This window comes from Gambusia affinis, linkage group LG18 (assembly GCF_019740435.1).
Source record: "Gambusia affinis linkage group LG18, SWU_Gaff_1.0, whole genome shotgun sequence".
NCBI classification, from domain to species: domain Eukaryota; kingdom Metazoa; phylum Chordata; class Actinopteri; order Cyprinodontiformes; family Poeciliidae; genus Gambusia; species Gambusia affinis.
Genome location: NC_057885.1, coordinates 20,489,441 through 20,514,161, shown reverse-complemented (window position 1 = coordinate 20,514,161; position 24,721 = coordinate 20,489,441). Strand labels below are relative to the sequence as shown.

Sequence of the window (24,721 nt, the reverse complement as noted above, 5' to 3'; positions counted from 1 at the left end):
GGCTGACTCACCGGAGTGTCGGCCCGATGCAGTTGGTGTCCGTGCTCTCGATTTCCCGCAGGATGCGTTCGTGTTCGGCTGCTGTCTCCACGCTCGCCATCCTGCATGTTGCTGTGGACGGTTCCAAGCTGCGCTGAACGAACGGACGGTACTGGTTTGAAGGGGGAGCCACATAGTGGGTTTAGGAAAACAGACAGGGCAGCCCGGGTGGGCGGGGACGCCATGTATTTCCAGCCTGTGGTTCGGGAAGGAAGGACTGTGCTTGTTTGGTGAAAAGTAAAACAAACAAAAAAAGTGTTGAGTTTTCTATTGAAATATTTCTCATATTTAAATAATCGTTGTTTATTATTATTATTTTGTATGTATATATATTATTTATTTATTTTTTGCCATGTTTCAAATAATTTTAAACAATTACCAGTGAAATAGTACCTTATATTTTGACATCTTGATGTCAGAATAGTCTCCATAGTCTTGGTTGACTATGGAGAAATTTTAACAAATCTAATTGCTTAGTATTTCCACTTTCTAAAATTAAAACAAGACTTTCTATAATTAAAATATTTCCAAAATAATCTTTACTAAATTTATTTCTTTTAAATTACATACAGATTTTTTTTACACACTAAAGCGATTTTATTTTGAAGGGAAACTAACATCCGGTTTTTGCCTCTATAGCTCTTCGTTTTGACGCAGCTACGTCATCCTGCTGCTGCCTGTCGGGAGAAGCAACAACACAAACAAAACATGGAGGTAAATGAGTGAATCGGCTGTTTTATCACCAGGACAGTTTTGCACTGAGTGTTGGTGAAGCTTTATCACCATTTAGTGGAGTCTGGTGGATGAATGGAGCGTCTTGGTAACGTGGTCGAGCTAACTGTTCTCTGCAGAACCAGAAGGACCAGAGTCCATTCAGTGATAAGCAACTTCTGCAAAGACTCTCATTTCTGAGTTATAAGAGTCGAACATTTTTACTTTTCATACTCGGACAATTTCCAAAAGTAAAAGATTATCAACTTTTGAAACTCGGAAATGTAAGGGTTTTTTTTCTACAAAATTTCAAAAATGAATCTCAAAATATATGAAGTTTTTTTTTTTTTCTAGAAAATATTCGACTTTTCAAACTGAAATTTTCTAGTTTTTTTTTTTTTTTAGAAAATTTCTGAGATTAATCTTCTAATAGTTTACCTGCATCTTCTCAAATCTTTCATATCTTTTTAGTGTTTTAGTTTTGCAGAAATCCTCTGATCAGCTCCATTTGCGTCTGTCAATCATAATATTTAGTTTGACAACAGGATATTTGTTCCCATGCCCAGAAGAAGTTGATCAACTCGGTGGATTGCTGTGTCGATGAGGCTCTGTGCGGCCTGGTCAGGGCCTCTGGGGGCCTCGCTCTGCTCAAGGGCCACAGAGTCGTGCTTCGCTCTGACCTGGACAGTCTGAAAGGCAAAGTGGGCCTGCTGTCTGGAGGAGGTTCAGGACATGAGCCGGCACATGGGGGTACGACCTTTTATTATGACCTTTAAATGTTGGAGAAAAGAAAGTACATCCTCGTCATTTATGAAACGTGAAAGTAGGAGTGCGTGATTATCGCATCATTTATCATGTATCGTGATAAATTTCTTATCATGATAAAAATTTTGATTTATCCTTTTTACTATGGATTTATTGGCACCGATTTCCTTAATTTTGGGAGAGTGTTGATCAGCCGATAGTTAAATAAGAAGCCGATCTTATCCCCTGATAATAAACAATAAATCAATTAATCACAAGATAAATTAAAATTAATGAATAATCAGTTATTTCCATTTGAACGATTTATCATTTTTCTCACTTTCTACCAAAAATTGGTTTTCAGTTTGGTGCTTTGGTCTCAACTAGACCCTTTTTTTGAAGGTCAGTTTTGTTTTAATTAATTTTATTTGTTGCTTGTGTTGTTTTCTTTATACATTTAAAATGTTTTTCAGTGTTAAATGTTTATTAGAACTTAAAGTTTATTCAGAAGGGTTCTTGCATTATTTAACTAAATTTCAGACAGTAAAAAAGCATCGGCCGATCAGGCTTTTTAAAGATTGGTAATCAATGATCAGCCAGAAAACTGCAATCAGTCCGCCACTTTTTATAGAGATGGCGACTTTACGTTGGCTCAGGGGTATACTTAATGTTTTTTTGGCTTGGTGTTTTTTGTTCACTTAAAGTTAAATTTAAATAGTTTTAGATCCTAATTTGTGGTGATATGTAAAACCAGAGAAACACAAGAGGGTGTACTTTATTCCCCACCATACTATAGGTTTCTGGCATTTAAAAGGGGCGTGGAGTTCCAGTTTAATGTTGCTGGTCCCAGTTTAATATCGCTGGTTCCAGTTTAATGTTCCTGGTCCCAGTTTAATGTTGCTGGTCCCAGTTTAATGTTGCTGGTGCGTCTCCAGGTTATATTGGTGCTGGCATGCTGTCTGCAGCCGTGGCAGGAGGAGTGTTTGCCTCTCCGCCTCCTGCCAGCATCCTGGCTGCCATTCTCACCTTACACCAAGCAGGTAAATCTGCTCTTCAAATATTAACAAATTAAATTTAGTTTTCAGATAAAAATATAAATTTGGAGTCTGGCGCCTCTTTCTGGCTCTCCAGGAGCTTCTGGGGTTCTTCTCATAGTGAAGAACTACACTGGGGACCGGCTGAACTTTGGCCTTGCTGCAGAGCAGGCCCGTAACCAGGGGGTGGCTGTTGACATGGTGATTGTTGCCGAGGACTGCGCCTTCGACCAGCCCAGTAAAGCCGGCAGGAGAGGCCTGTGTGGCACCGTCTTCATACACAAGGTGGGTCACAAAAACAGCTGAAACCACAATCAGAAAGGGGTCAGATAAAGTTAGGCAAGTGTTTTTATTTAACTTTTCTAGATAAAATGAGGGGCTGCACAGTGGCGCAGTTAGTAGAGCTGTTGCCTTGCAGCAAGAAGGTCCTGGGTTCGATTCCCAACCCAGAATCTGTGCATGGTGGGTTCTCTCTGGGTTCTCCAGCTTCCTCCCATAGTCCAAAAACATGACTGTCAGGTTAACTGAATTCTCCCTAGTGTGTATGTGCATGGTTGTGTGTCCTGTCTGTCTCTGTGTTTCCCTGCGACAGACTGGCGACCTGTCCACCCTACACCCTGCATGTAATATAACATATACACCCTGCATAACATGCCGGTGTATCCCGCCTCTCGCCCAGAACGTTAGCTGGGCACAAGCAGCCCTCCTGACCCCATTAGGGACAAAGGTGTTAGAAAATGGATGTATGGATAAAATGACTAAATGAGTTGCTGTTAAACTGTGTTCAGCTGGCGGGGGCGTTGGCAGAAGAAGGCTGTTCGTTGGACCAGATTGTTTCCAAGATGAAAGAAGTTTTGAAAGGGATTGGTGAGTGTCTTTCTCTATAGTGTCCAAAGTGTGGATTCTGTATGACCCACCACCCCAGGTAGTTCATGCAGATGGTGATGTTTTATTTTAATTAAAGCAAAATTACTAAGAAATTGTTAGTAATAATTTCATATTATTACTAACAAATTAAAATCTTCTTTCAAATGAAAATATTCAAGTGAATCTATTTTGCAAAATTCAAATTTTTACATTTTTGTGCTTCCATTTGACTTTCTACTGCTTCTAAAAACAAGTTTGGCAAGAAGTTAAGGTTTTCTGGTGTCTTGAAAACATTTTGATTGTTAAATTACATGCAATGGGCACTCCACTGTTACCTAGCAACCAAAGTAGAACTCCAGTACATTTGGCCAGCTGGTTTTATGCGCTGTACAATGCCTGCTGGAAAAGACAGTGTTTTGTTGTTGAAGCAGAAACCACTTGCTGCATTCTTGTTGGTTGTGCAGGAGGCTCTCCAGAGTTGCTTGAGTTCATCTTATCACTGTTAATTTCACTGTTTTGATGGATTCTTGCATCACAGGCACATTGGGAGTGAGTCTTTCTCCATGCAGCGTTCCAGGATGTCTTCCCTCTTTCGACCTGCCGCCAGGAGCCATGGAGCTGGGACTGGGTAAGAGCCGATGACAGGAGGGTTGAGAGTTTGGTAAAACGTGGGGGAAGGTTTGAGGTTGTAGACCTGATGGACGGAGGTTTAACTTTTCATTCTTTCTATAAAAATCAAACTATGAATGTAAATATTTTAGGGATTGTTATGAAACTGCTCCACCTAGTGGTTTAAAATGCTTTAAAAACTGATAAAACGTCACTTAAACAGTTTTGTTTTTTTTCTAGTGCCTTTATTTGACACTAGACTTGTCACAATAACACATTTTGCTTATGATAAATTGCCCACGTACCATAAACGACCATAAATAAATTGCCATAAACGATAATATTGTTGTTTTGAGACCATTTCCAAGCAATTGATAATGACATAATAATGCATGTTTGCTCCTAAAAGCACATTAAGTAAAAAGAGATAAATAAACTTTAATTTTGTAAAGAATGCTTAACCCTGGAACTGGAAGATATTTCAAATATCCAAACTGAAACACAACAACCAAAAACAATAAATAAAACAGAAATAAAAAACACACAACAGAAACCATAAATGAAATGGATCATGATGTTTCTATGAACAAATTTGCCCTTCAAAAAATATTAATCATCAGAATGGAAATGGTTGAAATCATGTTAATTTATCATGCGATTAATTGAATAATGGGTTAATGCTACAGGATAAAATGGCTCTATTAATAACGTTTGTATATATAGCTGTTAGTGCGACTCAGAAAATGTGTTACTGTCACTGTAAATAATATTTTGCTTGACTTATTCTCAAAAAATTCCGTTTTAACTTGTACATATATGAATCTGTTGTTCATCAGGAATCCATGGAGAGCCTGGAATTAAAAGGTCAAAGGTGAGTCAGAAATACTAACAGTAGCCACCTGCAGTTGTTTTTATTTTAGTGTATTAACCAGATTTATTTGTTTGGGTTCTTGTCCACCAGGTGGCGTCTGCAGATGAGGTGGTGAAAACCATGATTGATCACATGACCAACCCAGACAGCCAATCACATCTGCCTTTGAAATCAGGTCAGGTTATGACATTCTTATTAGTTCAGTGTTTTAGTTAGCATGTAGCATATTGCTGCTTGTTTTTAATTTAGCTATACATCTGTAAATCTTTACATTCTCCAGTGAGTGGATCCCCCTAGTGTCCCACCACAATACCCCATGTGTATTGTCGAACAAAACATCCTAAAATATAGTGATCAACCTCACAGCCTCTACAGGATCAGGTGTTTTATGCCTTAGTGGCTCTAGCTGAGGCCTGAGCTGCTTCATAAAACTTGGTTTCTAATGTTGTTATTACAGGTGACAGTGTCGTTCTGTGTGTGAACAACCTTGGAGCTTTGTCCTGCCTGGAGATGGCTATTGTTACCCGAGCGGCCATCACCTGCCTCGGTGAGCAGAGAGCTGCTTCCATCCGTAGCTATTTAATAAAACTTAATAGCAGTGTTTTATTAGTAGTATACTATGTTAGAACAGTAACAGCATGATTTAACATCAGGACTGCTTAATAAATCACAAATTTATCATTATCGCATTGTACACAATATTACAAAGATTAGCTTGGACTGATATAAACTGGTTAATTATTTAAGTAATTTGTATTTAGATTCTATGTTTGTACTATATTTGGGGACACTTTTTTTAAAGTGCAGCTTAAAAATTAGGGATGCCAAATTTTTTAGCATTAAAGGATTTAAAACAAAAGGTTGTAGATTTTAACTCCATGAACTGATGTTTAAAGTTGTTAAAAATTCTGTAAATTTAAATTTATTCTTTTGGATTTGGTGAGGGCTAATGTTCATGAAAAAGATTTGGAAACATGTCAACATTAGATTTCCAATGCAGTTTTCAAGAATGCATTTTTTGGATACAAGGGACACAAGTGAAGCATAGTATGGACCTCAAATTAATAAAATGAATAAAATCCTAAACTGAGGTACATTATTTTGGTCAAAAATCTGAAAAGTGGTTTTTAAGGCCAACTGATTTACTGGTGATTAGTCAATATATCCTTATTTTGTGTTTCACTTACTTAAAATTGTTGTGTCATTTTGGAAATGTTAAATATAAAATCAACACTATTTTGTCCTCTTTATTTGAATGTTTTTGTTGAAGTTTAGAGGAACAAAATCAAGACTTTTGTTCTAATGGTTGTACGGAACTTTATCGGTGGTTCCCATGGTTACAGAGAGCCGTGGGGTGGTGGTTGCCAGGGTGATGTCGGGGCCGTTCATGACATCACTGGAGATGGCGGGAGTGTCTCTGACCCTGATGAAAGCCAACCCGGAAACACTGAGGCTGTTTGGTAAACAGTTTGACGCACATAAACCTTTTATTTTACATCATTATTTCAAAAATAATAATATGGAAGGAAAAGTTTTAGGTGTAGTTGCAAATTTTAATTTTGTTTGACTTCATGTGCTTTTGCTTCAGAGTTTTCAAAACTATTTAGAAGTATTTTAGCAGGAATATTTTAATATTTTTTTTACTAATCTAATTTGTGGGATAGTTTTACATTTATGTAACTATAAAATTTAGTCAACTTATTAAGTTTAATCTGTTTTTGCAGTGTTAAGTTAACTGCTAACCAGTAAAGATCCTCCATATCTCAACTCAGATACTAAGACCAGCGCCCCCGCCTGGCCAAACCTCAGCACTGCTGCTGTGAGCGGACGCAACTACATCACAGAAGGTCCTGTTATGATCACACGGCCACAGGAAGTCAAACACTCCAAAGGTCACTAAATTTAGTTACAACCTGTGTTTATTTTATGTAGGAATATTGTAAATAACTTTACTGCATCTAACGTATGTGTGTATAATTTATATGTAAATTTAATCTTTTGCTGTTTTCTATTTTTCCCAGGGCCTCTGAGCCCTGTTATGCACAAAGTTTTAAACAAGATTTGTTCCACCTTGCTGGAAAAGCAGGAGGAACTAAACTCTCTGGACCGGGCTTCCGGGGACGGAGATTGTGGCAACACTCACGCTCAGGCCGCTAAAGGTGAGAAACGACAAAGTTTTTACAGGAGGAAAACAAAAACTGATAACAAACCATTAAAATGTTGCTCCTGCAGCCGTTCAGGAGTGGCTCCAGGATCATGTGGTTCCTGGTTGCCCAGGGCAACTGCTTTCCGTCCTCGCTGGATTGGTGGAGGAGAAAATGGGCGGATCCTCAGGAGCGGTACGGCAAGCTGATTTATTACTGTTTAAGTAGCAAAAATGTTCATTATAGAAAGAAACAATGAAGCAGAAAATTTGACAAACATGAAGAGTAAAACTGATGTTAAAAACGCTTCAAATTTTAATTAATAAAGATAAATGCTCTTTTTCAAAAGAATTGATTAAATGCAATTCTTACAGTTCTTTAAATTGTCATTTCTTTATTTTTCTTCAAATGAAATAATAAAAAAACAGCACACCTAGGACAAGAATCACTTCCCTACCATACCATACCATACCAGCTTTATTTATAAAGCACTTTAAAACAACCACAGTTGATACAAAGTGCTGTACAATCCAAAAACAAAAACACAACAAAATAAAAATAATTGTAATTAAAAGTAGTTTAAAAACAAAGACATACACTTTAAACTAGATCTCACTGGTGTTGAAAGCCAAGTTAAATAGATGGGTTTTAAGACGAGCTTTAAAAGTGGACAGAGAAGGGGCCTCTCTGACCTGCAAAGGTAAGTCATTCCATAATTTGGGGCCCATAACAGAGAAAGCCCTGTCCCCTCTGAGCTTCCTTTTTGTTCTCGGTACCTGACAAGCCTAATAGATATAATCTGAGATTGCTGGTAATAAAACAATTCACAGCAGTTTGATTATGTGCTAAAGTGGCCTGCCGTAAAGTGCTTTATGTATTTAATTTAATTGTGTTCATATTTTGCCAAACAATCTCAGACCAGTTCTTATTTTCTGTGTTTTTCAGTTGTACAGTCTGTTTCTCACCGCCGCAGCTGGTCATGTGACCGAGGAGAAGACCAACGGCGCCGCCTGGGCTGCTGCAGTGCATGCTGGGACGCAAGCCATGAGAAGGTACCCAGATGACCTACATCACCTAAACACATCAGTCTAAACAGATTAAAGTAAGAAGTAATGTCTTCCTTCAGATACGGAGGTGCTGACCCTGGAGACAGAACGATGGTGAGAAACGAGGATTTATGTTTATATTTATCATGATATAATGTAATTTACTGTTAAACCTGACCCTGTTTGATCTTGGATCTCTGCTGCTGTTCTCATTCTGTAGCTGGATGCTTTGTGTCCGGCTGCCGATGAGCTCATGAAGCTAACTGCAGCACCACCTGCTGGACAGATGGCTGTGCTACATGCAGCTGTGGAGGTACAGTGACTACAGACACGTTTCATGTTATTGTTTACAACCGGAAATTTCACGCAGGCGCACAACAATGGAGGGTAAAAAGACTATTCTTTTACATACCATCCAATTGTGCTGAACCTGTAGTACAACTGTTAACAAAATGGAACCTGGAGATGAAGGTATTATTAATTTAGTGGTTCGCCACAGCAAAAAGGAAAAATAACACAGAAAAACCATTGGACAACTCAAAACCACTCACTTTCTTCTGTTTTTCTGCCCTCTCCGTCTGTTATGCTACAAACTGATCTGTTGCCATGGCAACTGACTGACAACAGCTCTACTAATGTATCAGGATTTAACACCAAAACACAAACATTTTCCACACAAAGAACAGAACATTACAGTATTTTTTTAAAAACTGAACTGAATTCCACAGCACAGCTACATGCTAGCTTGTCAAAGTCAAGCTAGCATAACTGGCTTACGTCCCTCTACCTCGATATTCCTCTCGTGGTTGTAGTGTTGACAATTAGTAGCAAATCACTGCGTCCCTTTTTCTTTTACATATCATATGTACATTTAAGATTTTGAGCATTATGTTGACAATTTGATGGCTAAAGCCAGTCATCTCCCCTTTATCTCCTGACTCCACAGAAAGCAGCTGCGGGTGCCGAGGCGACCCGTGACCTCACAGCGCGGGCCGGGCGGGCCAGCTATATCGCCGCCGAACGGGTCACCCTGCCTGACCCCGGCGCCGTGGCCGTAGCCGCCATGTTGAGAGCCGTCGTAGAAACGCTGGCGGAGCAGTAGTGAGGCAAAACCCACAACATTAGTAGAGATTTGTCACAAACATTGATGATTTAATCACAAAAATCGGTTTTATTACTGTGAAAGGTTTGATATTTGCTTGCTTAGAGTGGTAGTTAGGCCCTCTAGACTAATCATTCCTATTTTTGTAAGAAATGTGAAAAAATGCCTAAATTGTGCCTTATAATTTAGACATCAACACCATCGTGCAGAGGTAGTTTTACATAAACAAAAAATTGTTTTGCATTCCTCTTGGGCTAATTTTCAAATTAAGTAAAAATAAAAACTTTTTTTAAATTTTTTTTTTAGAAAGCCTTGAAAATGACCACCTGCTGTTAAATGTTGCTTTGAACAAATGTGAAATACAAAGTGGTGTCGCTTCTGAGAAAAGTAGTGCTAACCCTAACCCTCAATATTTACTGTTTTTTGTTTAGTTAAAATTCAGATCAGCTAAAAATTGGGATGTTCAAGTGCTGCTTTGAGTTATTTTAATTTTTAGAAGATAAAGTGTTTGGATTTGTTTATCCTGCACAAACTTCAACATTTGAGCCTACATGTTGGACCAAATTAATTTATGAGATACAATCGTTTTAATTGCTGTGGTGTTTCCTTCATTTTTCAATTATTTACATTTGAAATCTGGATTTTCATTTTCCATTTGCTTTTAGATAGGAAAAAGATTAACTTCCATCTTTTTACTGTCTTCATGGAAAATGTGGGATGCAAGTAAACAAATAAATTTTATATTATTTGGGCTTACAAATCTACACTGTAAAAAATGTTTCTAGTATTAGTATTACTGTATTTTAGAGTTTAGCATCAGACTGACTGTAATCGACGCGCCGAGTTAAACTTTCTACTGACTCTAACCTCTTCATCATCCACATTAAAAATGAAGTTCTGACTCCATCTTACCTAGAAAGTCACTGAAATTTTATGTTTTTTGTGAAATGCTGTGATGATGTTCCTAATTGCACTAATAAAATAAAAATATTTGCTATTAAAGTGTCATTTTTGTCTGTTTTCACACCAGAAAAGCAAATGGATATTTCAAGTCTTTGCACAGTTTTTCAACAAGATTTATGTCTGGCCTTTGACTAGGACATTTTAACACCTTTATAACACCTTTGATCTAATGCGATCCAACTCGGATTGTGTGTTTAGGGACATCTTGTTTCCCTGGCAGTGTCAAAGAAAAGCAGTCCCACAGCATGATGTCATCATCACCATGTTTTACGCTATGGATTAAATATTCGACCTGAAGTGCAGAATTAGTTTTCTTCTAAACGTCAAATGTTAAAAAGGTTTTGTTTTGTTGCTTTTTTAAGTAAAAGTATGAAACTTTTACTTCACAACTATCTGCGTCTTTGTTTATCTTGTAAAATGGCAACAAAACACCCTGAGGTTTATAGCTACAACCTGTAAAAATGTGAAAAGTTCACGGCTGAGATGCAGTGAGGTTGTTTTTATGTAGGAAATCAATCAACAGCTGAAATTGATAGATTAAAATTGAATTAAAACAGTTCTCTTTTCAGTAAAGCTGCAGATAAAACTCGTCTTCTTCTGTCTTTGCTCTCCTCTTCCTTTTAACTTTCATTTCTTGGTGTTTCTCTCAACCTCCACCCGTTCACCGACTTCCTGCTTATCACACTGAGCACTCCCACACTCATGCACTCCACCGACCTGCTGCATGAAAGAAAAGCTTTCAGTATAACAACCTGCACTCGCTGCACACAGACCACGACAAAGGTGAGTCGCTCCTCACTCTATTGTCGCTGTGGGATGATAAACCACCGTAAACCAACATCTCTGCTTCATCTTCAGGTTTATGTGGAACTTTTAAGCAATTTCAGAGCCATAAAGTTAATCTGGGTGTTTTAAACTTACTGAAATGTTGATATTTGATTGAATGCAACAGATATAAAGAGGCTCCTCTGACTGATCAAAATCTTTTTTTAATTGAATGTTTACATAAAAAGTGAAAAAATTCCTCAGAATTTATACTTCCTCTTATTAAACTTCATAAGAATGGCTTGAGTAAGTTTTTTAAATCTAAGAGGAGGAGGATGATGTGTGCGATTTAAAAGGAAGGCCGGAAAACTGAGTTGGGCACTAAAAATCACCAAAATATCACCAACAATGAGCCAAAAGGGTGGTTTCAAATATTTATGTTTATTAACTGTTTGGCAAAAATTTTCTTTAATATGGACATGAATTAAGATTATTCCAGCCAATTAGAATAGTTTCCAACCAGGCAAAAGAAAATACAGATATATTACGTTCAATGATGTTTTCTAGACTTTTGCTAAATAAATGACAAAATTCATACAGCAGGAAAATGTTTTTTGTTTTAACCAGAAGAATATGTGTAACAGTGATAATATTTTGTTCAAATGTGAAAATTATATTGTTATAACATAATAAATCTAATGTGAGGACAAAGTTTTCATGTTGAACCGCGCCACTTGGACGGCAGCTCTACACTTCCGCATGAAATCAAGGAGTTAAGACTGTAAATATTTTGGCTCATTAGAAGCTTAAATTCAATGAACCAGAGCCGGATAAAACATTTTTACAGAGAAAAACACCAGAATAGAGCTAAATCAAAGTGCTGCCGCTAAATTAATCAAATCAAACAAACAAAGTTTGCGATTAGATGAAGGGCCAGAAACCTGAGTCATGGTCGTCGAGTGATGATAATTTTTTCCTTACATCTATAATCCCTAGCAAATTGTTTGCATCTCTCAGTGTTATTTTTTTTTAGCATTATTATGTCCTCTTGTTACTGTTAAGAAAAAAAATCAGTATTGAAGGGCGACCATGTTTTGGTAGGGCTGTAATTGTGTCTCGCTCCCATTTCATTTTGTAGTTTCGTTTCACAACATTGTCTCCATTTCCTCTAAAAAAAATCATCTGTTTTCACAAAAAAGCTGGTTTATTTACTGCCAGATGAGCTCTGATTACTGATTAAGTAACATTTGAAGTCATTTATATCAAGGTAAAGAGCTCATTAAAAATTTGCAGCACCATTTCAGACTTGCATTCACAAAAATTTTTAAAAATATACAGAATTTTTCTTCTGCTTCACAAATGTTTAATTCTTTGTGTTGGTTCATCACATAAAATCTCAATTGAGGTTTATTATGTGAAAAAAGAAAAATTTAAAGGGAGTGTAAATACCTCTAAAAAGAAAACAATTAGAAAATAAAACAACTCTAAAATACATATATACTTATAAATATGATATAAAAGATTATTTTATTTGATAAAAGATTTTAGAAACACTTTCAGTGAATGTCTTTTTGAGAGAACATTAACTCATGATTAAATAGGAGTAATTTTGAAGCTAATGCTAGGTTACTGGAATAAAAGGAACCAATTTCTGATAAATATTATATGAGTCATGCTAACGCATGTTAACCCATGTTAGCTGAACTGCTGTTCCAAGAACAAAATGTACAAAACATGTTTACTTTAAGAATAAACAGTTTGATGATTGAGAATTATTCTTTTTCTACATGTTATCAGACATTCTCAGTAAAAAACAAAAAACATCCAGACATACTTAAATGTTTTCAGTTTTTATGCTAACGTGCAGCTGCTAGCGGTTGATGACAGCGTTTCTGATGTTTAAAACTGAAACTTAAGTCTCTGATTTTCTCCACACTAAACACATACAGCCTGAGTAATGTTGTATTTATCATAATCTGGTGCTTGGGAGCCTATTTTAAGCTATTTAATGTTATCAGGACATTTTGTGCCTAGATAGGTAAATTTGAATTATTTGATGGTTTTAGGCCAGCTTTCAGACTCAGGAAGTGAATTGTCAAGTGCAGCACTTCTCAGTTAAACCTTGACAAACGTAGGTGATGTGAAGATGCTTCTTTAAGATAAATACTACAGTAGGTACGTTGTGGTTTTCAGTCTCTTATTTTCCCCTCAGAAGAATTAGCATAACAGTTGCCACGGTAACATAAAGAGGAAATAACAGTGGACATCGTACTACACAGATCTGACTTGTTACACATTTTCATTTGAATACCAAGCAAACAACACATATTTACAGTTGGATATTCTTCTAGCGTCCAAAAAACATGCATGGCTTCCCGTACCACAACAGTTTCTACTGAAATAGGCACCAGGTGTCAAAAAATGAGCATAAAATAAAAATGGATTGATAATGAAAAGCAATGTTTATATTATATAGATGCTTCCAGAAATATTCCATTTCCTAAATAAAGAAGAATTGTTTTGTGCATTGTAAAATTATCTGTACACATAACCCTGAACACATTTTATTGTTGGTAAACATGGTGGGGGCAGCATCATGCCATGTAGGTGCTTTTTCTGCAGTGGGAAAATAGGCAGGTCTGGGTTTAAGAGACTTTCTGGTTTACTATGTGACAGAAAGGAAATAATCAACCTACATGGAACATGGCGGTGGCAGCGTCATCCTGTGGGGATGCAAAGCAAAGCTGAAGAAAAGCCGTTAGAGGCTGAAAAAAAAACAGACTGAGGCAACCTAAAAATACAGACACAATTTGTTAAATTTCCCAAAATTTGTAAAGAGAACCTGCTGGCAGGCCACAAAATTCATTACATTAAAAATTCTATAATTAGTTTAGTGTATTTTTTTTTAACCTCCTCAAAGAATAGTATTTTAATCAAAGTCTGTACATCATTAAAGATCTAAAATATAAAAATGGCTTCAAAGAATTTCAAAATTTTGGGGGGGTCGTCAATTGTCTTCTATTTTTCTGGCCAAATGTTTACTGTTCTTGATTTGCGGTTGTCAGGGACCAAAACAAAATCATGAGGCACAAATACAGAAAAAGAAAAAACTATGAAAATGTTGGTGATATGGCAAGTTGAAGTTCATCATTTAATGTGTATTTAATCTTTTGTGAATTAAAATCTGCCTCCCTAAAATAAAGCTGTGAGTCAGTAACAACAAATAAACGGATTGAGGTGGATACTGTTTGAATTTCACATCTTTTCACCTGCTTGAGTATCAACGTGGCTGTTGGCAGAGTAACCAAAAATTTACTCAAGTAAGAGTAAAGAAGTATTTGGTAAAAAGTCTACTCAAATACTGAGTAACTGATCAAATTAACAATCATTTAATATTTAAACATTACATCATCAAGCAGAGCAAAATGTAAAGTTAAGTGAAAATTTTGGTATTTTAAGGACTAAAATGACAATAATTCATATAAGTAACAAAAAACCAAAATCAGGCAAAAAAATGTTTTCCCCAAATCAGTTTATTTCAAACTGCAGGCGTGTCTGTGTCTGGTGAATTTTTGGTTAAAACATGTTTGTTTTTCATTCAGTGGGTAAAAAATCCAAAATTTGTACTTTAGTAAGATTACTCAAAATTACTCGAGTACAATAAAAATTCTCCAAAAAGTAAGAATTTTTTCAAAGAAGTTACTAAAGTATTTTTAGTAACTGTAACTAGTAACTCTGGCTAACTACCCAACTCTGGCTGCTGGTCACTGTGTTTATGTTGTGGTTTGAGACGCGTGCTGCTGGTTCAATCCCGTCTGTTTCTGCGTCATGTTGTTGTTTTTGGCAGAGCAACTCGCCTCATCAATGACGATTTAAACCCTCGTAGAGCAACGCCTTGTTCTCTTCACCCTCACCGTTGTTCACACAGGAAGTGAGGAAATGTTTGCTTTCATGGTTTTACTCAGCCACCTGTTAGCTTGAAAAATAAGAGGATCGGCAACCCAGATGTTGTGGTGACGGTGTGAGGGCAACTCCAGGAAGCTAAGCTGTCATTTTCAGATTGCTGTTCTGGCTTATTGTCTCCCACAGACTTACAAACCTCTCTTCCTCTGGTTGTAATCTAGATTTTAAAGATTTCTGTCCATCGTTGTGGTTCCCAGATGGAGTTTGCTTGCAGCCATGTCGTATGTAACTGGGGCTCAGATGGAACAGGTGAGTAGCAATGGGCAACATGGACTTAGAAATATATCACGATATTTTATAGAACTATTGTGATAAACAGAATGATGATAAACTATGTATTACTTCATTTTTATCTGACAGACAAATGCTAGTCATCTTGAAAAAAGTGATTTATTTCACTGAGCTGCACATAGATTCTTTATTTAACTATATTTTCCAAATTTACTGATATTTATTGATGCCTTTGTGCAAAAAATCCAGAAGATAAATAACGATTGATCTAAATTGTATCACAATAAATGATAAACGATCTGATAAATGCCCATCCCAGAGCAGTCCATTCCCTCAAACATGAGGAATGTTTTATCAGAACTAAGATTCAAACAAAAGTTCATGTCTTCAAGCCTTTAGCAAGTTTTAAATAACTCAGATCAAAACGTGACCAAACACTTTAAAGCTGACACAACTGTTTGTTCTGTTGAATTCATCAAAGCTTTACATATTTTGCTTTTTAATTTACACGATAATTTTCTCTCTAACAGCAGGTAATTCTCAGTTTGGACCCGACTATGAAAACAGTATGATTCTACAAACAGGTAACTTTCTCACACACTTGAGCAGAAACTCAACATTTTCCAAGTCCAGTGCTTCTTAACGGTTGTTTTTCTCTCTCAAGTGAACGTTTTTATTCTCCAGAGTATTGCAGCGAGATAACAGGAAAGCATAGTAAAGAGGAAACCTCCATGCCTATGTGTGTATGCGTGTGTTGGCATGTGTGTGAGTGTGTGTGGGCATGCCTGCAAAAGCAAGAGAAGAGAAAGACTGTATAGCTATGCAGGTTGCAACTCAACAAGTGGAAAGTCCGTGATGTCAGAGTAATTTTGATGCATGTGGAAAAAAGTCAGGCAAAATGTGTTTAAACAAGACAAAAATTAAAAAGGAAACCAGAAAATACCAAAATAAATAAGAAATAATTTATCAATGTAACAAAAATGCAATACAAAAATACACTGTAAAAAGCAAAGATGTAGTTGCAGTGTTAAAAAATAAGAAGGAAACAGAAAGAGTTCAAAGTGACATTATAAGAAACAAGTTAAAAATGCATTGTAAAACCTAAGAAACGAAGAAAAGCTGATATTATAAAAAACAAGACACACTTGACTTGTGCGTAAGGATGAATCCGCCATTTTCTCCACACTGGACACTGGAATTACAGGCACCACTTCAACCAAAGTTTTGAAATCGGGGAAACTTTCTCCAATTGAAGTGATCAGAAGTTGTCAAGACTTTCTAAACGAGGGGATTTCTGATCCTGTAAACTCTCACTGCAGCGTGAAAACAATCTCACACCAGTAATTCACGCACTCCAAAGCCTCCGTACCTATTCAACACGCTGTCAAAAAGAAAGATGGCCTCCAGATTTCTCACCATTTAAAAAATATGTGAAAATAATATGACATGACCACTTGATATATAGTGTTAAAAACAGAGGAAATCTTACAATGTACTGGAAAAGCTGACTGCACTTAACTGTCATGCAAACTGCTGCTTTTTTCCATATTTGCACAACATGAGATCAAATTTACTATCCTCAAGAGAAGAATCTGCTGTATCATGGTGTCTCTGTAGTGACAAGATTGTTTTTGTACCTAATAAATAGAAAAAATGAGCCGTTTAATCTATTTTTGATGCATATCCAACACTTGGTGCTTCTTGTTTCATCAGGTCCAAGTCCTCCTCCGCTGCCTCCACGCCGCCTGAGAAAACCTCGACCCATTTCCCTTCCCAGTATGTCTTTTCTCCCCTCTCAACTTCCTGTCACTCCTTTCTCTCTCCCTCCTCCGGTTCCTCCCAGACGTAAGTGACCCTCGATCAAACTCTTAAAGATTAAATCTGTATGAAATGTAATTACTTTTCCTACTGATTTCTTCTGCTTCTTCCAGTTGATTTGCTGGAAGAAGAAAATCGTTTTAAGGTCAACATCAATGTCATCTCACTTGGTCTTGGAAAACTGGCTGACATGAGCCAAGGTCAGGACACACACACACCCACACACACACACACACACACACACAAGTCAAATTTCATCATTTTCCCATTATTTTATCCTATTTTTGTTTTGCAGATGCAGGTCTAGAGACCTTCCAGAACCCGGTGATTTGTGGGAAATGTAGTGCTGCATTGTCCTGTCTCAGCTCAGTATGGAAGAAGGTAAATATTTCATGCCAATGTAACCAGGTTTTTGTTTTATTTCTGCAGTGAAAGAACATTCGTCCTGCAAGAACACAAATTGGCATTTTAAGTTGCAGCTCTGTTTTGCAGTTGTGGGTATGCGAGTTCTGTGGATATGAAAACGGTGTAGACGAAAGTTTGGCCCAAGTGTGCATCGGTCAGCGAGCGGGTGTGCGCACTGACGACCTTTACCTGCCGAGAATGAGCGAAGACGATTACCAGAACCTGGAGGACACGATGGTTGTTTTCTGTGTGGACATTTCTGGCAGCATGACGGTCACAACAGAGGTGTGTGTAAAACAAAAAACTTAAACGAGATGTATTATGCAAAATTCAAATTATGCATGTTTTTATGCTTCCATTTGATTATCTACTGCCTCTAAAAACAGCACAAGAGCCAAGTGCATAAAAAAAAAAAACATGCAGATGGTTTTGGGCAATAAGTTAAAGTTTTTTGGTGTCTGGAAAATTAGTAGTTTCAAAAACCTCTGGAATGTAACGTCACAAATCAGCAGGCACTGCACTGTTCCCTAGCAACCCCAGTGAAACCCAGCCTGTTACCTGGCAACCCCAGTGAAGCCCGGCATGTTTGGTCAGCTGGTTTTACCGCTGTATGCACTGTACAACGTACAAGTGTTTTGTTGTTGACTAAACATCCATAAACCACTTGCTGAAAAGAGACTAAAATCTTATTATCTAAGAAAAAACTGTGCAAAAACTGTAATAAACATGTTTTTATAAGTTGACCTCACCAGACCCTGCTTGACCCCTTCTACTAACCCCTATACTTGGCCACACCCCTCAGTGTCAATTTATTCAAAATTTGCCAAAGTTACACTTTCACAGAAATGTTAGACTTTAAAATACAGTCTATCTTTCTGCTATGTCTTTATTTACTAGCTGAACCTCAACCAACTGAAGTCAGGAACGACTTGAGAGCAAACATCTAAAAGATCTGCATGTTCAGCATCTCCAATAAAAAAATGTAAACGATCTGTAGAAATACCAAGAACACAAACCACAACTGATAAAAATCTGGTGTTTCAGCTCTGATAACAACAGACTGAACGGCGGTATGTGTCACTGATGAGAAGCACTTCAAGCACAGATGTCACCACAAAGATTCAGCTTTCACAACAGATAGGATCACTCCGCTTTCGGTTTCACAAACACGTCTCCATTAGATTCAATCAGAACGCCCTTTTTGGCTTTTCAACGCTCTCTTCTGAAGTCCTCTTATGTTGTTAAATTAATAATTTCTGAAAGGGCATTGTAAGCATACCTCCATGTTTTATGCATTTGCAAGATGGAAGTTTTGTTGTTTCAAGTAAAAAGAGAAAGAGCTGCAAGTAGAAACACCTACATAAGTTTGACCCCATTAAACCACAAAAAGGTCACAGTCTCACGTACAATCACTTCTCTATGATTTCTCTGTAGGTGACTTCAAACAACGGCTCAACGGTTCACATATCCAGATTAGAGGTGAAACATTGATTTGTTGTTGATTGAATTAAACCCTGCGTGAAATCTATTGATTGTGGATTACTTGGTGAATTGTTGTCGTCAAACAGGGAATCCAGGATGCTCTTCAGAGGACGCTAACGTTTACGCTGCAGCAGACGCCGCGCCGTAGGGTGGCCCTCGTCACCTTTAATGATGAGGTAGAACTGATGTGCCGGTCATGTTTGAGCCAAATCGTTCATATGAGTTGTCTTTTAAGCTGCATTCACACCAATCCTGTTTAGTCTATTTTAGTCAAACTGTAATTTGTTTGTCTAAAAAGTTCGTTTGAGGAGGTCTGAATGCGTAATCAAACTCCGGTCTGCTGTCAAACCTCGGTCTCGGATCAGTTCAAGTGAACTCTGGTCTGGTGCGGTTTGGATGCATATGTGAACACAAGCAGGCTGGAGACTGCTCCAAAAGTAGGATGCAAACTACAACACAGGGGATTCTGGGTAAATAAAGCCAAAATAAACATGTGAGTCTAGCACTACAGCAAAAAAATTTTATTTTTTTTTAACCAGAGATGAAAGAAAAATCCTATAACTGCTAAAATCTGATGCTACTCCATTTTTGTTTATATTTTGTGAAAACAAAAGTTGCACTGGTTTTCTACTGATTCCCAGACCCGGCAACATTGCCGCATGTCTCTCTCCCTCTTCTTCCCCCGTTCCTGTCAGCCTACCTTCATATAAGGGACACTAGAGCCCACAAAAGACCCCCTGGAGGGGAGAAAAAATAAATAAATAAAAATAAATAAATAGAATTTTTAAAAAATTATTGGTTGACCTTGGAGGCCCACCAGAAGCCGATGATTTGGGTTGTCTAGAGGAAACGTATAGAGGTGTCATTTTGTATTAACTTTCTCTACGACCTGACATTTAATTTCTGTATTTCAGATATTTTTCCTGCTTTTTCTTTAATAATTGGATTTCTTAGATGCCTCTGTCATATAACTAGGTCCTTTTGCAACAAGCCGTTGTTGATTCAGAATGTGCGGTCAATAAAGTTCAAAGTTGAATAAAACCTTTGAAAATGAAGCATTTAAAGATAAAATGTGATTTTGTTTGGTTAAGTTTTCTGCTGCCTGTCCTTCAGGTTGTTATCTACGGGGATGGTACTCGGGCTCCGCTCACCATCAAGGACTGGGCTTTGGTTGACTACGAACACATCTGGAAACAGGCTTTGGGTTACAGTGTCCCTCACTGCATCGCTGAGACACACCAGCATCTCACCCAGAGAGTCAAAGAGTAAGAAATTCAGTCAAAAAAGGAAACAGATACAACTTACTGTCCACTATAAATTTAAACGGTGTATAAACACAGAAACACTACTGGTGTTTTATATTTCCGTATCTTCCAGGTTAAGGGAAAATGGAGCAACAGCTCTCGGTCCGGCAGCGTTAGCTTCAGTAGCTTTAGCATCAAAATACCCCGGCTCCAAGGTGAGTGAGGAGTAACTCCTACCAATGTTTACATTTCTAAAAACTGAGAATTCCCTGAAAATAACCCAGCAGGGGGCAGTAAAAAGAGTTTTTGTAAAATTGACATTTTTTTTTTAAATTTACATTATATTATAATTTTATTCCCACATCAAAAACATACATGGAGTGCTGCCTTGATTTTTTTATATACGTTTGAGAAGTCCTTGAATCTCCATGGAAACCATTTAGGTGTGCTAAACGCCTGGGTGGACCGAGCTCCTGTTACACGAGATACTTCTCAGTGAAACGCTGGTAAAAAACATCCTTAAAGGCTCAATAATGGAGCAATGTTGTGATAACTTCCTGAAGGCAGAGTTTTAGAAAGAGGGGCAGTTTCTTAAAGAGACAGAGGCCCAATTTCAAGTGAAACTTTAGATTTGATATACGTAGAATTTTAATGACTGAAGATAACATAGCCACCTCATTAATGGTATAAAACGGCATTATGAGCTTGGAAAATACATAATACTGCCCCTTTAAAACAGAACATACATAAGCCAGATCTTATGCTAAAAATAAAGGTTCTCTTATATGTAATTTTATCTGAGAAGTTGTGGGTTTTACTCAGTTGTTTTGCAGCCCTGAGGAGTTGTGTCACGACTTTATTTCAATGTGTGTTGCAGGTCATTTTGTGCACTGACGGCAGAGCCAACATCGGACTCGGTGACATGGAGCAAGCTCAGTCCTCTCACGCAGCGGCTCCATATTTCTACAGAGAGCTGGCTCTGCAGGCGGTAGAGAAAGGGTCAGGAAACAAACACACACACTAACCTCCCCCATGAACTCCACGCTAAAATGTTTTTATTGAATTCTTAAGGATAAATAAATAAACAATTTCTTGTTTTTTCAGAGTCATAATCTCAGTAATGTCCTTTAAAGGGACAGACTGCTGCTTGGCTGACATTGGGAGACTGGCTGATGTGACTGGAGGAAGGGTGAGACACAAAATTAAGCACATTTAGCTGGTTATTTTGGCACAGACACACATGAATTTATTAAAATGTCTAAAAAAGAACAAAGTACAGCTGCTTTACATTTAAACTACAGGAAGCTGGTGGTTAGACAGTGGTTAGGCCTATTTACTTAGCATGATGGCAATTTTGCAAATGTCTACCAAAGGTTAACTGAAACTATAGTTGTACAGGTGTGTTCTAATTTTTGTTTGTGAATGTGTTGGTGTTTTTTGGAGTGAGCTGTAAGCACTTTTACTCAAAATATATTATATGGCAGTCACAAACGCAGAAAATCTGGGGAGTAAATATTTTTTGTATTCAAGTTTTGAACAATGCTTGAAAGCATGGAGGTCAGGCATCACAACAGCAACATTAAAGCATGCTGAAAGAGAAAATGTTATCCTTATTGTCACTCAATAACAAGAAAAGGTAAAAAAAAAACATATAAAATGTGATCATAAGTTGACAACAAAGTTTTAAGTTTTAAATATTTAAATACTGCCTGACTGGTAGCATGCCCTTTTTTGTTTTATCTACAGTTTTCACCCCGTTGTTTTTTATTGTTAAGCATTTATGAGGCACGGTGGCAAAACCTTAAAAAGCTGCTGCCCCAAATGCTCAGCAGGTCGTTGCTAGGTAACCAAAGACTGAGTGAGTTGCTAGGTAACCAAAGATTGAGTAAGTTAGTCCATGTTTCTAACCAGCAGAGAAAGCTGTGACAGGTTGAGTGGATAAAGCCTTTAATCTGCCTAGATCCCCCAGAATGCTTTGCGGTTCTTGATCTGAGTTCTGTGAATATTGAACATTTTATCAGACCTATTATCTATTGATATAGACTCAACTCATCCAGAGACCATAAACCCTACACTGCCATTGTTAAGACTTCATAAAAAAATGCATTTTAAACTCTTAAAAAAATGTTTTGTACCCCTCAGGTGAACATTGTTAGCATTGGCACCATGGCGACAGAGATCCAGTCCATTTCTGAAGACAACGTGTTAGCAACAAGTGTAACTGCAACCCTGCTGGCTCCTGATGGAGTGTGAGTGGAGACTGAAATCAAACGCACACCAAAACTTCAAATAACATTTGAAGAAGAAATGTGAAACTAAATTATCAATCTCAACTTGGTATCTATATAATCAATGTTTTGGACCAATCTACTCACCTCTATTTCTTGATAGTTGGTCAAAATGTTATGGCTGATTGGTGTATTGATATATAAAATAGTTCTAACAACTAAAACATTTCTTCTCCTTGTAGATATTTCCCATATGCAGATGAGAACAATCACAAACTGGTGAGAGAGATCGGAAACGTAACAAAGGGACTGGAGATCACCTTCCAGTTTGCTGTGAAACCAGATTACATGGAATGTGAGTTGGTCAGAAACAAAACATTTTAGCGCAGAAACAAAAAGAATATCTCCAATTTGTGTTTTGCTAAGAGATGTTGTTTGGTTACAAGATTGTCTCCAGAGGAACACGCTTCCATTCCAGCTGCAGCTCAGCTTCAAGACCAGAGACCAGCAAAAAGTCACTCGCATCATTACCGAACAACGGCCCGTTACCACCAGCAGGTTAAAAACAAAACCACAGCTTATTCCCATTATCACCCAATACACCAAACTGGTTTGTGTTTTAGATTCTTTGGTATTGACTTCAACTGGTTGGTTTTGTCTAAAGTCAGATTCTCCTGGGAAGACTCAACACGGCGGTGCTGGCCGTCCACTGTGCTCAGCTCTGCGCCGGTTTAACCATGGAGGGCCGCGTGACCGAAGCCCAGAAGCAGCTAGAGGCTCACCAAAACCTGCTTCATCACATCAGGTACTACCAACACCGCCAGACAGGAAGTAGTGAGGAAACTACTTCCTCTCCAAGATCTGAGCATGGTCACTTACCATCAAAACCATTGAATCTCGCTGAATGTTTTCACATCAATCCATCCAATTTTGAATTTTTCCCATGCTGTCATTACACGTCTCACTACATGTTTACCAGACATCTGATAGTCTGGTAGACTCGGTTCAATTAGGGACCAAAGTTGCAACATTTCCGGCGGCTATTAGTATGATTGCAACTTATTATTATTATTATTATTATTATTAGTTCCAACCATGTTCAGAACTGAAGAAGCCTTTTGAATTTGAGGTGAAACGTCTTCAAGAATAAAAGAGAAGAAGAAGAGGAGGAGGACTTAGAATCCCATCAGAATGCTTAGAGACTTGTGTTGGAATAAATTCATTCATTTTCAAAGACTAAAGTTAGGTTATAAGATTTGGTTAAGTTTAATTGTTTGGTTTAAGCGTGTATTGATTATTTTCCATCTCTGTCTGCACTGTAGTAGGTTGAGGCCAATCCAAAAGGAAGAGAGTATCTACGGTAACTGGATGGAAACCATGACGACAATTTGTGGCAACATGAAAGCAGATTCTCAGGTGCCTTTGCATTTACCATAACACCAACCAACACTTTTAATTTTAGCCATAATAATAATAAAAAAATAAAGTTAATCTGTGAAGAGAAAACATGCCAAACATGTTAAGTTTGACTGATTGAGACATTAAATGAAGGCAACATTACTGCAGTGGCTAGCGGCACCTTATAGCATGTTGACTAAAAGATTCTTTGTAACAAAAAACAAATGTTTTACAATATTGCAGTTGAAATATCCAATAAATGCACATTTGTTCCCTTATTTTGGAGCAGTCTCTGTCGGACGAAGCAGCTGAGGTGGTGTACCAGATGAAGAGAGCCAGCAGCCTCAGCAGCAACTACACGGCTCACGTCCAGAAAAAGACTTTAGCACGAAAAAAGGTCATGGAGGCGGTGTGAAAAAAGCTGATTCTACAGAAAGAGAAACATACAATTTAAATTCATGAACGGCTGAGTATTATTTGTCTATATTCTACCTGTGCAAAAGCTGCAATTTTAACATAAAGCCAAAACTATTTTGGTATTTTATTTTCATAGTTTTATACTGATGTTCGAGAATGTGATATTTTGATAATCAACTTGGGTTGAATACAGTCCAAAATGGATCATGTTCTCTGAATAAATCAGAGCAGAGCCATTAAGCCAAGTGTTATATTTCTGTTTTATAGGAAGTAAATATGTAATTTCTCTATGTCTCATGTCAATTAAAGACTTTTATGTTTTTATTGCTAAATAAAATCATGTCTCCTTCTATTTCTTCTCATTTTTCATACTTACATCAAATTACCTTATTTGATTTCTCAACTATTCTGGATATTTTTACAAAATAGATATTTTCTGCTCAGTTAAGCCTCTCTGGAATCAGTGGAAATATTTTTTTAATGGTGTTGAAAGTGGAGATGAGTTTGTGGTATTGTATATGTGGGTTGTATGAAGAATAATCAAAATATTGCACTCTTTGCACACGCCCACTCAGGCTTTTTTGCTAGAAACCACAAAAACAAAGCAGGTTTTAATCAACTTTTTTTTCGTCCACGTCTG

General features: G+C 37.4%; 3 protein-coding genes and 1 long non-coding RNA gene across 15 annotated transcripts in view; 2 read left to right on the top strand and 2 right to left on the bottom strand.

The window, feature by feature from the left end:
- exoc6b (exocyst complex component 6B) overlaps window positions 1-185 on the bottom strand; it is an 84,895-nt gene extending 84,710 nt beyond the window's left edge. Inside the window, exon 1 of one of the 4 annotated variants that reach the window (XM_044097531.1) lies at window positions 12-185. In XM_044097531.1, the coding sequence (XP_043953466.1) occupies window positions 12-100 (89 nt within the window). In that variant the 5' untranslated portion in view covers window positions 101-185. The remainder of the gene's footprint in view (window positions 1-11) is intronic. The other 3 variants (XM_044097532.1, XM_044097533.1, XM_044097534.1) reach the window with 3 other exon arrangements.
- tkfc (triokinase/FMN cyclase) lies at window positions 38-10,162 on the top strand. Of its 2 annotated transcripts, XM_044097536.1 has the most exons (18): window positions 38-148; window positions 679-753; window positions 1,317-1,500; window positions 2,430-2,534; window positions 2,626-2,813; window positions 3,317-3,395; window positions 3,934-4,023; window positions 4,841-4,875; window positions 4,966-5,050; window positions 5,333-5,422; window positions 6,219-6,335; window positions 6,648-6,767; window positions 6,897-7,034; window positions 7,108-7,214; window positions 7,965-8,071; window positions 8,146-8,179; window positions 8,286-8,378; window positions 9,012-10,162. In XM_044097536.1, the coding sequence occupies exons 2-18, from the start codon at window positions 748-750 to the stop codon at window positions 9,165-9,167; spliced, it is 1,734 nt and encodes a 577-aa protein (XP_043953471.1). In that variant the 5' UTR covers window positions 38-148; window positions 679-747; the 3' UTR covers window positions 9,168-10,162. The 2 variants fall into 2 exon arrangements, with proteins under 2 accessions (XP_043953471.1, XP_043953470.1); XM_044097535.1 differs by lacking the exon at window positions 38-148 and having other exon boundaries at window positions 722-753; window positions 1,320-1,500.
- LOC122820271 lies at window positions 3,936-8,645 on the bottom strand. 5 transcript variants are annotated; one of them, XR_006368757.1, is made up of 6 exons: window positions 8,617-8,645; window positions 8,478-8,524; window positions 8,244-8,387; window positions 7,985-8,107; window positions 7,086-7,235; window positions 3,936-4,019 (listed from the first exon to the last, which is right to left on the bottom strand). It is a non-coding gene; the product is annotated as an uncharacterized LOC122820271 (long non-coding RNA). The 5 variants fall into 5 exon arrangements; XR_006368756.1 differs by having other exon boundaries at window positions 4,003-4,089; XR_006368753.1 differs by lacking the exon at window positions 3,936-4,019 and adding an exon at window positions 6,212-6,298.
- Window positions 10,163-10,722: 560 nt separating the features above from the next.
- si:dkey-9k7.3 (circularly permutated Ras protein 1) lies at window positions 10,723-24,413 on the top strand. Of its 4 annotated transcripts, none has more exons than XM_044097529.1 (19): window positions 10,723-10,913; window positions 15,056-15,107; window positions 15,620-15,673; window positions 16,803-16,934; window positions 17,021-17,107; window positions 17,203-17,288; window positions 17,400-17,597; window positions 18,747-18,791; window positions 18,881-18,970; window positions 19,908-20,059; window positions 20,172-20,253; window positions 20,916-21,037; window positions 21,143-21,227; window positions 22,181-22,287; window positions 22,509-22,621; window positions 22,713-22,824; window positions 22,931-23,071; window positions 23,589-23,682; window positions 23,954-24,413. In XM_044097529.1, the coding sequence occupies exons 1-19, from the start codon at window positions 10,833-10,835 to the stop codon at window positions 24,077-24,079; spliced, it is 1,959 nt and encodes a 652-aa protein (XP_043953464.1). In that variant the 5' UTR covers window positions 10,723-10,832; the 3' UTR covers window positions 24,080-24,413. The 4 variants fall into 4 exon arrangements, 3 of the variants coding, with proteins under 3 accessions (XP_043953464.1, XP_043953462.1, XP_043953465.1); XM_044097527.1 differs by having other exon boundaries at window positions 15,020-15,107; XM_044097530.1 differs by lacking the exon at window positions 10,723-10,913 and adding an exon at window positions 14,648-14,826 and having other exon boundaries at window positions 15,020-15,107.
- The last annotated feature ends 308 nt before the right edge of the window (window positions 24,414-24,721 follow it).

Excerpts from the sequence above, each read along its gene's own strand:
- si:dkey-9k7.3 (XM_044097527.1), top strand. The coding sequence starts at position 10,833 with ATGCACTCCACCGACCTGCTGCATGAAAGAAAAGCTTTCAGTATAACA. Across the intron at positions 20,060-20,171 it reads CTCACCCAGAGAGTCAAAGA|GTTAAGGGAAAATGGAGCAA; the intron begins GTAAGAAATTCA and ends CGTATCTTCCAG. Across the intron at positions 22,288-22,508 it reads CTGCTGGCTCCTGATGGAGT|ATATTTCCCATATGCAGATG; the intron begins GTGAGTGGAGAC and ends TTCTCCTTGTAG.
- tkfc (XM_044097536.1), top strand. Across the intron at positions 4,024-4,840 it reads AGCCATGGAGCTGGGACTGG|GAATCCATGGAGAGCCTGGA; the intron begins GTAAGAGCCGAT and ends GTTGTTCATCAG. Across the intron at positions 8,180-8,285 it reads ACCCTGGAGACAGAACGATG|CTGGATGCTTTGTGTCCGGC; the intron begins GTGAGAAACGAG and ends CTCATTCTGTAG.